Consider the following 10545-nt stretch of genomic DNA (forward strand, 5'->3'; position numbering starts at 1 on the left):
CACATGAAAAGTTGCTTACGTGATTAGATTTTTTAAGATGATTCGGCAAATGTATGTGAACCAAACGTATACCGAAAGAAACTGCATAAAAAGGATCTATATTTGAATAAATTTTAGAGGTCTTGGTCAAAGGTCAAGGCCACGAGCTGAAAACTGTTCAATCCAAAGCCATGTGCAGTGGTTAGAATTGTCTTCCAAACTCGTTCTCTTGTTTATGAAAGCGTTTCAGATGTCACTCTACTTAAAGTGAAAAGGTCTTTGGACCAATGCGCTGTCCACAATTTAGCTGGATAGGGATTCAGGGGAGGAGGCTGCCTGGTTAGTGGTCAGACTCAGGATGTTTGATCGGTGGGTGGGGGACTAGGCAAAGAAATTCCTTGGTTAGACTTAAGGTTTGCTTAAGATAACGTTGGTTTTCATATTCATTCAGTGCAATATTTTCCTTTAATTGATGTCCTTTCTGTCGAGAGTGTAACGCAATAAGATGCCAGATATTTTGTTTTTTCATTTCTCGTACCATTAACAATTTGTTCACTCCACTGTTAACATTTCTAAAGGTAATGAAAGGGACATATGTTGATGACTGTACGGACATTAGCCCAGGCTTTCCCTTCAGGCCAATATTTGTCAGATGTTATTCTTGCTTTACATAATCATTCTGTTAGTCAAGAAAAACATCTGACAAATATTGGCCTGAAGTATAAAGGGAAGTCCAGGATAATGTCCGTCCATTCATCAATGTATATCCCTTTCATTAACTTCAGAAATGTTAACTGTGGTTAACAAGAGAAACGACAAATTCGCATGCAAATACAGCATGTCTCACATCGGATAGCCACTCATAATCTATGCACGCCACCAAACAAGTTCACACCACGTCAATGACCCTAAGTTCACTTCTTCCTGGAGAAATGCTTCTTAACGTCTCTCATGACATACACACCTTCATTACACCTTCGACACACTGGCTCTTTATATGAGACATCAAAGGCCATCAGCACTGCACCCATAACACCATATCCATTTCTTTTTATTCTAGCTATCTTCACTTTACCTTAGTATTCACCTGACGCTCAGGTGAAGTCAAAACCATCTACACTACGCTCTCATCTTCACTATATCCTCAAACAATCCTCCCTTACAGGCATCAGATGTACACCAAAGACTGTATTACCATTAAACACACATTTATAATAAACATAATTCAATCATAATGGAAGAATATTATATTCTAGTAACGAAGCTGGGAGAATCCTTTTTCCCAGTAGCTCTGAGCAGGGACTTGCTTAATAGCACCCCGGTGTAATGCGCTGAGAAACTCACTTATGACGTGAAAATACATTGTTTCAACGACAACCGAGAATACCATCGATATTGTTGTGAATGGATAAAGGTATGGCAAAGATTATCATTGACAAGCTACGTTCTTTATAGACATCGATAATGTCTTTACTGTTAACCATGACAAAAATACCAGATTTAGGCTTGGCATATGAGGATGATAATCCAAGCGCTCTTGATAAGATGGGAAACTATCGTAGACACAAACAGTATGAACATAGCATGAGAAACTTTCATCATGGCTTCAGAGTGGTGGGGACATGAGTGCCAGTGCTTAACAAACGGCAATTATCCTGAAGTAACCAAAATGGTGCAACAGTAAGATGAAGAATTGTCTTTTGCTACAGAGAAGAGCAAGCAAAGTCAGGGTAGTAATCAAAATGATGGATAATATTAACAGATTATAGATGTAGATTTGTAGAAAAAGAAAGCTTATATGAGGGAAAGTAATTTGAATAAAAAGCATAATTTGCTAAAGGTATCAGAAGAAACTCCGAATCTTTCTGATGAGTTATATGAAAAGAGAGTTGGTGTCCAGTGAATTGGTGAAGGATATACGGAGCATGTCAGCTAGGTCGAAGATGATGAATCCATGACGAATGTCTAATCCATATTTAACACTGGAGTTACAAAAAGTGCTGGAAACCCAGTGCCACTGCTAAAATACTGATATATATATATATATATATATATATATATATATATATATATACATATATATATATATATATATATATATATATATATATATATTCATTTATTATTTATCTATTTTGCTTTGTCGCTGTCTCCCGCGTTAGCGAAGTAGCGCAAGGAAACAGACGAAAGAATGACCCAACACACCCACATACACATGTATATACATACACGTCAACAAACGCAAATATACATACCTATACATCTCAACGTATACATATATATATACACACACACAGACATATACATATATACACATGTACAAAATTCATACTATCTGCCTTTATTCATTCCCATCGCCACCTCGCCACACATGAAATAACATCCCCTTCCCCTCATGTGTGCGAGGTAGCGCTAGGAAAGGACAACAAAGGCCCCATTCGTTCACACTCAGTCTCTAGCTGTCATGTAATAATGAACCGAAACCACAGCTCCCTTTCCACATCCAGGCCCCACAGAACTTTCCATGGTTTACCCCAGACGCTTCACATGCCCTGGTTCAATCCATTGACATCACGTCGACCCCGGTAAACCACATCGTTCCAATTCACTCTTTTCCTCGCACTCCTTTCACCCTCCTGCATGTTCAGGCCCCGATCACTCAAAATCTTTTTCACTCCATCTTTCCACCTCCAATTTGGTCTCCCACTTCTCGTTCCCTCTACCTCTGACACATATATCCTCTTGGTCAATCTTTCCTCGCTCATTCTCTCCATGAGACCAAACCATTTCAAAACACCCTCTTCTGCTCTCTCAACCACACTCTTTTTATTTCCACACATCTCTCTTACCCTATTATTACCTACTCGATCAAACCACCTCACACCACATATTGTCCTCAAACATCTCATTTCCAGCACATCCACCCTCCTCCGCACAACTCTATCCATAGCCCACGCCTCGTAACCATACAACATTGTTGGAACCACTATTCCTTCATACATACCCATTTTTGTTTTCTGAGATAATGTTCTCAACTTCCACACATTCTTCAAGGCTCCCAGAATTTTCGCCCCCTCCCCCATCCTATGAGTCACTTCCGCTTCCATGGTTCCATTCGCTGCCAGATCCACACCCAGATATCTAAAACACTTCACTTCCTCCAGTTTTTCTCCATTCAAACTTACCTTCCAATTAACTTGACCCTCAACCCTACTGTACCTAATAACCTTGCTCTTATTCACATTTACTCTCTACTTTCTTCTTTCACACACTTTACCAAACTCAGTCAGTAGCTTCTGCAGTTTCTCACATGAATCAGCCACCAGCGCTGTATCATCAGCGAACAAGAACTAACTCACTTCCCAAGCTCTCTCATCCACAACAGACTGCATGCCTGCCCCTCTTTCCAAAATTCTTCCATTCACCTCCCTAACAACTCGATCCATAAACAAATTAAACAACCATAGAGACACCACACACCCCTACCGCAAACCTACATTCACTGAGAACCAATCACTTTCCTCTCTTCCTACACGTACACATGCCTTACATCCTCGATAAAAACTTTTTACTGCTTCTAACAACTTGCCTCCCACACCATATACTCTTAATACCTTCTACAGAGCATCTCTATCAACTCTATCATATGACTTCTCCAGATCCAAAAATGCTACATACAAATCCATTTGCTTTTCTAAGTGATGTGAGAAGGAGATGGAGTGAGTATTTTGAAGGTTTGTTGAATGTGTTTGATGATAGAGTGGCAGATATAGGGTTTTTTGGTCGAGGTGGTGTGCAAAGTGAGAGGGTTAGGGAAAATGATTTGGTAAACAGAGAAGAGGTAGTGGGAGCTTTGTGGAAGATGAAAGCTGGTAAGGCAGCGGGTTTGAATGGTATTGCAGTGGAATGTATTAAAAAAGGGGGTGACTGTATTGTTGACTGGTTGGTAAGGTTATTTAATGTATGTATGACTCATGGTGAGGTGCCTGAGGATTGGCGGAATGCTTGCATAGTGCCATTGTACAGAGGCAAAGGGGACAATGGTGAGTGCTCAAATTACAGAGGTATAAGTTTGTTGAGTATTCCTGGGAAATTATATGGGAGGGTATTGATTGTGAGGGTGAAGGCATGTACAGAGCATCAGATTGGGGAAGAGCAGTGTGGTTTCAGAAGTGGTAGATGACGTGTGGATCAGGTGTTTGCTTTGAAGAATGTATGTTAGAAATACTTTGAAAAGCAAATGGATTTGTATGTAGCATTTATGGATCTGGAGAAGGCATATGATAGAGTTGATAGAGATGCTCTGTGGAAGGTATTAAGAATATATTGTGTGTGAGGCAAGTTGCTAGAAGCAGTGAAAAGTTTTTATCGAGGATGTAAGGCATGTGTACGTGTAGGAAGAGAGGAAAGTGATTGGTTCTCAGTGAATGTAAGTTTGCGGCAGGGGTGTGTGATGTCTCCATGGTTGTTTAATTTGTTTATGGATCGAGTTGTTAGGGAGGTGAATGCAAGAGTTTTGGAAAGAGGTGCAAGTATGCAGTCTGTTGTGGATGAGAGAGCTTGGGAAGTGAGTCAGTTGTTGTTCACTGGTGATACAGCGCTGGTGGCTGATTCATGTAAGAAACTGCAGAAGCTGGTGGCTGAGTTTGGTAAAGTGTGTGAAAGAAGAAAGTTGAGAGTAAATGTGAATAAGAGCAAGATTATTAGGTAGAGTAGGGTTGAGGGACAAGTCAACTGGGAGGTAAGTTTGAATGTAGAAAAACTAGAGGAAGGAAGTGTTTTAGATATCTTCGAGTGGATCTGGCAGCGGATGGAACCATGGAAGCGGAAGTGAATCATAGGGTGGGGGAGAGGGCGAAAATTCTGGGAGCGTTGAGGAATGTGTGGAAGTCGAGAACATTATCTCGGAAAGCAAAAATGGGTATGTTTGAAGGAATAGTGGTTCTAATAATGTTATATGGTTGCGAGGCGTGGGCTATGGATAAAGAGTTGTGCGGCGAAGGGTGAATGGTCTGGAAATGAGATGTTTTAGGACAATATGTGGTGTGAGGTGGTTTGATTGAGTAAGTAATAATAGGGTAAGAGAGATGTGTGGTAATAAAAAGAGTGTGGTTGAGAGAGCAGAAGAGGGTGTTTTGAAATGGTTTGGTCACATGGAGAGAATGAGTGAGGAAAGATTGACCAAGAGGATATATGTGTCAGAGGTGGAGGGAACGAGTAGTGGGAGACCAAATTGGAGGTGGAAAGATGGAGTGAAAAAGATTTTGAGTGATCGGGGCCTGAATATGCAGGAGGGTGAAAGGCGTGCAAGGAATAGAGTGAATTGGAACGATGTGTTATACCGGGGCCGACGTGCTGTCAATGGATTGAACCAGGGCATGTGAAGCGTCTTGGGTAAACCATGGAAAGTTGTGTGGGACCTGGATGTGGAAAGGGAGCTGTGGTTTTGGTGTATTATTACATGATAGCTAGAGACTGAGTGTGAACGAACGTGGCCTTTGTTGTCTTTTCTAGCGCTACCTCGCACACATGAGGGGGGAGGGGGTTGTTATTCCATGTGTGGCGGGGTGGCGATAGGAATGAATAAAGGCAGACAGTATATTATGTACATGTATATATATGTATATGTCTGTGTGTATATATATATATATATATATATATGTATACGTCGAGATGTATGGGTATGTATATTTGCATGTGTTGACGTGTATGTATATACATGTATATGTGGGTGGGTTGGGCCATTCTTTCGTCTGTTTCCTTGCGCTAACTCGCTAACGCGGGAGACAGCGACAAAGCAAAATATATCAATAAATAAATATAAATATATATATATCCCTGGAGATAAGGGAGAAAGAATACTTCCCACGTATTCCCTGTGTTGTAAAAGGCGACTAAAAGGGGAGGGAGCCGGAGGGGCTGGAAATCCTCACGGACTGTATGTACAGTCCAGAGGTAACTTCTAAGTCACTTGCTTGCTTATTTTGCTTTTCCAGCTCTCAGCTCCATATCTTTGACCACCTTTGCTATCACAAGGTCTCGAAAGGTTTCAGTGATCTGACGTTTCTTGTATTCCAATGAATTTATAAAAGAGATTTATCTAGTGGGCCTCAAGGAGATCTGTTCGTCTTACACGGGGATGATAATACCATAGCAACCTAACACATTTGACCTCGTCTTTATGAAGATCTTGTGTCCACCGTGATAAACATCATCCATTGTTTTGTACGTATTATTGTTTTTAGAAAATAAACAAGAAAAGATGCGACGTACGACATTGTTAAATGTTCCTCTACGTTGCTTTTCAAGTCTGCAGTATTTCTAGGAAAACAAAGATCAAATAAAACATAAAGCAAAATTAGTGTAAGAATGAGAGGATATAGAATATCTGAGGGAAATCAACTGTCCTTGTCGTCTCTTGGATTGTGAATGGTGTCGATTGGGAAGCAGACGAAACGCATACCAGTGGATGGTGAAGAAGAAATGTATGTTTGGATATTAATGAGTTCTGATAACTGAAATTTTGATTGGTGTATTTAATTTTCGTTCCGTGAATGACGAGTCACGTATTATTTATAAGACAGGGACAAATGAAATGCATCTGTTTGTGTATAATGAATAATTTTGTCGACAAAGTAGCTAAATGAACAACACAGTTGAGCAAGGTAAGATATGGTGTGGCTCACATAGGTCTCACATCCCATCTTACGAGTGAGGAATATTATCTTGGCGTCGTAAGGCAGATGGGCCTCTTGTTGTTTCAGTCAAGCTATACTGTAGAGAGAGTTGGCATGGTTTTCTTTACATGGCAAATGTATGACAGGGAATCGATAGCAAATATCACGGGGATTTCCGTACATCCCAGAGATGCCTATTGTCTTGCTCAGTGAACAAGTGGGAGGGGGAAACACTCATCTTGCCACATATTAAATAAGTAAATCAAGAATATATCTTGGTATTGATACCCTCCCCTGACGCTGACGTGGTAGTTATAGCAACTACATCCATCCAGCAGCTGACACTGACTGAGATGTGGGTTAGCTTTGTCAGGGGGACGAGCTGGCAAATGTTCTGTAGCTCGTGAGTAAGGAGAATGCAGGTTCCGTCGCTAAGGTTCATACGTTCGCTGGCTGGGACGCTCTCATCTCTAGATGGATTGGGGCACATGGAAGTAGTTTGCAAGACACGCCGAGCTCCGAACCTTGACTTGAACGGTTTGCGAGACTGGAATAATCTGTTGAGCACTTACATAAGCATTCAGCTGTCAGGGACATGTCAACTCTCATGAGAATGCATTCCCTCAAAAGGGGAGAACAAACGATGACGTAACTACATCACGCACACTTCTCTTCCTCAGAACACTAAGAGGTTCGCCTGCTATGCACGCCATCGTTGGGAACAGATCAGTGAAGTATCTGTTCCTGTGCCTTTATCTCCTGTTCCCTAAGTATGGATTAAATGACGAATTGGACTGCACAACAAGGATGAAGTGAACTTTGCCCCAGTATTGGATTCCCCGATTCTGAGAGGGATCTCAAGTTAGAGAAAACCAGCAGAATCTTGCCCTTGTCTGCTCGTTTCGCGGAAGACTGCCACACCTTCCTTCTCTACCGCAGATCTCGCTTTCGCTGGCTACCACACCCTCTCTTAGCAACAACAGACTCATCCCCCCTGGCCAGCACAGCCTCCCAGTTCACCACCACTCCCTCATTCCCTAACCACTACACTCTCTCTCTCACCACCAATACTCCCTGTCTCCCTGGCTACAACGTCTTCCTTCACCACTACCAGGCCTTCCCTCCCTGGCTACCAAATCCTTCCTCATCACCAGCACTTCCTTCCTCACCACCGTCTCTCCCTTCCTTACTGGTTATCACACCCTGAACGTTAGCATGGTATTGTTCAGTGGTTCCAACCAGCTAACCTCAGCCATTGTTCCTCTTCATACCTCCCATATTGCCGGCACAATCTTCATGCTCTACATTTGCATATTTTACCTGAAATATATTACCTTAGCAACTAGCAATTTGTATCCTGCTAAAGAAACGAATGAATTACTGTCAACATTGTATGGGGTTTGATTGTTTTTACCTTCAACAACATCCTCAGACTGATCTGCCATTCTATAGTGCTGATAAATTTATTCTTTTTTTTAGATAACTAGCAGATATGGGCCCTCAGGGCCCTTGTGGGCTAGCTGCTGCCCTACCCAACCTGCCCTACCACACTGACCGTCTCACCTTCGCTCATCATCACCGCTCCCTTCCTCAATGGATACCACATTCTCCCTTACTATCACATAGCCTCCCTCCCCAGCCACCACACCCTCCATCTATTGCCATCACACTCTCCCTCACCACCACTATTCCCTCTTTCCACGGATACCATACCCTCCCTCACCACTACTACCACTGTTTCCCTCCCTCCATGGTTACCATCACCAAAGTCTATTTTGCCAAGGGAACAGAGGAAATATTGGCAACTGTGTATGGTGGTTACCATACATCTGGCTATCTCCTTGGCGTATCTAGGGGATTAGATACACAAATTTAAGAACACATAAGAACTCAAACTGCAATAGATCACTGGGTCCCTTCGAGGGGTTTATGATAGTGGAAGACTTTAGAAACTTACAGATTAGTGTGGTAAAAGTTAGAAGATATGCAGATGATTCATGGAGAATAGCTTGCAAACTGTTAGTGTAATTGATTGAGGCGCATATGAACGATGTATGTCGTGGACATTAAGAAAAATGTTTATCAAGTCTATTTCAAAACGTATCTATAGTACTGTTTCAGCCACTCTAAACAGCAGATCGTTCCACATGTTAACAATCCCGTTGAAGAAAAAGTACTTCGTCTCGTTCGAGGTGAAACGTTTTGCCCGCGAGTTTGTATTCTTTACTACCAGTCCATCTGGCAGTGTCATCTGCGCGTGCGCAGATAGACAGACAAACACAAAGGCAGAATGGCCCTTTTATAGTATAGAAAAATACTGAAACAGACTTATCAAACCAGGCACAAGTCTTTATATTCCTTATTGACTTTGGAGTGGACATGGAATAACATTTTATTGTGAAACAGTGACGAATAACACTTCGCTAAGCATGGTTCAAATGCTGAGGACCTTTTTGCGTCATACGATCGCTGATGTTATTTGAGTATCGTATTTCTACGATTAGAATAACGTAACAACGTGAATAGTGTAGGAGTACTTAAAATAAAAGTTAATACGCAATGGTTTATTTATAATAACATAAAGATTGTAAGAAACTATATAGAATCTGTGGATATATACAACAATGAGGTAAAACACAGTGACCTTCAGGTTTCTCTGAACATTCTCGTTTCCTAATGTAATCAGACGTTGTATTATTTCAGTAAGTATGGGATCATCAGGAGAATTTATCATTATAGAGAAAATGTGACTAAACAAGGAAGTTCCCGATTGCGAAAGTTATCCTTCTAGTGAACTCAAACACAAACCGCTATGTATAATGACTTGGTTTTCTTAGATTATGTGGCAAAGACACTGAGCCTAGACGTCCCCACAGAAGGTATGGTTCTGGACAACTTTCGTAGACAGGAAGTTCAGTTTTTGGCAGACAACAGATGACTTTTGGAAATTAGGACGAGTGGTCACTGTATTTTAGGTATTATGCCTTAAAGATAAAGTTCGGAGAGAGCCTTCTAGCTGTGGTATATCGAGTCGTTTTCGAAACTGTCATCAATGAATCCTCCGTCAATGATACCGCCGTCAATAATGCCACCGTCAATGATACCACCGTCGATGATGCCTCCGTCAATAATACCTCCGTCGATCACGTTGCTGAAGGACTGACTGGTGAAGGCTTGGGAAGGTGTGAAAGATGGCTGAGGGGTAGCGATTACGTTGACGGCGGGTCGGCCAACGTCGATACTCTTGGCAAAGCCTTGGGATACAGCAGGTCCCGAGGAACTCTGCTGGCTGAGGGTGTTGGTGTAGTAATTTGCTATTTCTGTGCCGGGTTCCTCGTTCACGTCAGCTTGAAAGCCGGAGTCGCCATCTATGATGTACCGCACCACCCTGGGGGGTCAGAAAACATGGATGAGGTCAGTAGGGAGGCAGCCAGAGCGTTTGGTTACATATATGCTTATAAGAGTTGCCTTCATTCGAGTATATATATATATATATATATATATATATATATATATATATATATATATATATATATATATATATATATATATATTCTTAGAACCTAAATAAGAAACATAAATTCTAGACCTATGGTTAACATGGCCCATATACTATATTCATGTAAGGATGTTAATATTCCACAGGCAAAGACTGTGATTATAAGGTTACATTAGAGATGGGTGGTTGGATGTGTATGAAGCAGGAGGTGCAAAGCATTTGTAAAGTACAGTCAATAGATAACCATTAAATGATATGAACATTCTGATGAATTTTGGACACGAAAATGGATGCACAAACTACGAAGTATTCCACTCGTATAGTAAAGTGTGGTGAATTGGTCAAAATTTCAATCAAGTTTAGCACCCTAGGTTAAGTCTATATAATTCG

At 41.3% G+C, this 10545-nt stretch overlaps 1 protein-coding gene across 1 annotated transcript in view; it reads right to left on the reverse strand.

Moving 5' to 3' along the window:
* Positions 1-9205: 9205 nt before the first annotated feature.
* Positions 9206-10545, reverse strand: part of LOC139754282 (cuticle protein 16.8-like) — a 6804-nt gene continuing 5464 nt past the window's right edge. The window contains exon 4 of the mRNA XM_071671665.1: positions 9206-10044. Within this exon, the coding sequence (XP_071527766.1) occupies positions 9669-10044 (376 nt within the window). The 3' untranslated portion in view covers positions 9206-9668. The remainder of the gene's footprint in view (positions 10045-10545) is intronic.

The sequence above is a fragment of the Panulirus ornatus genome, chromosome 16 (assembly GCF_036320965.1).
Source record: "Panulirus ornatus isolate Po-2019 chromosome 16, ASM3632096v1, whole genome shotgun sequence".
NCBI classification, from domain to species: domain Eukaryota; kingdom Metazoa; phylum Arthropoda; class Malacostraca; order Decapoda; family Palinuridae; genus Panulirus; species Panulirus ornatus.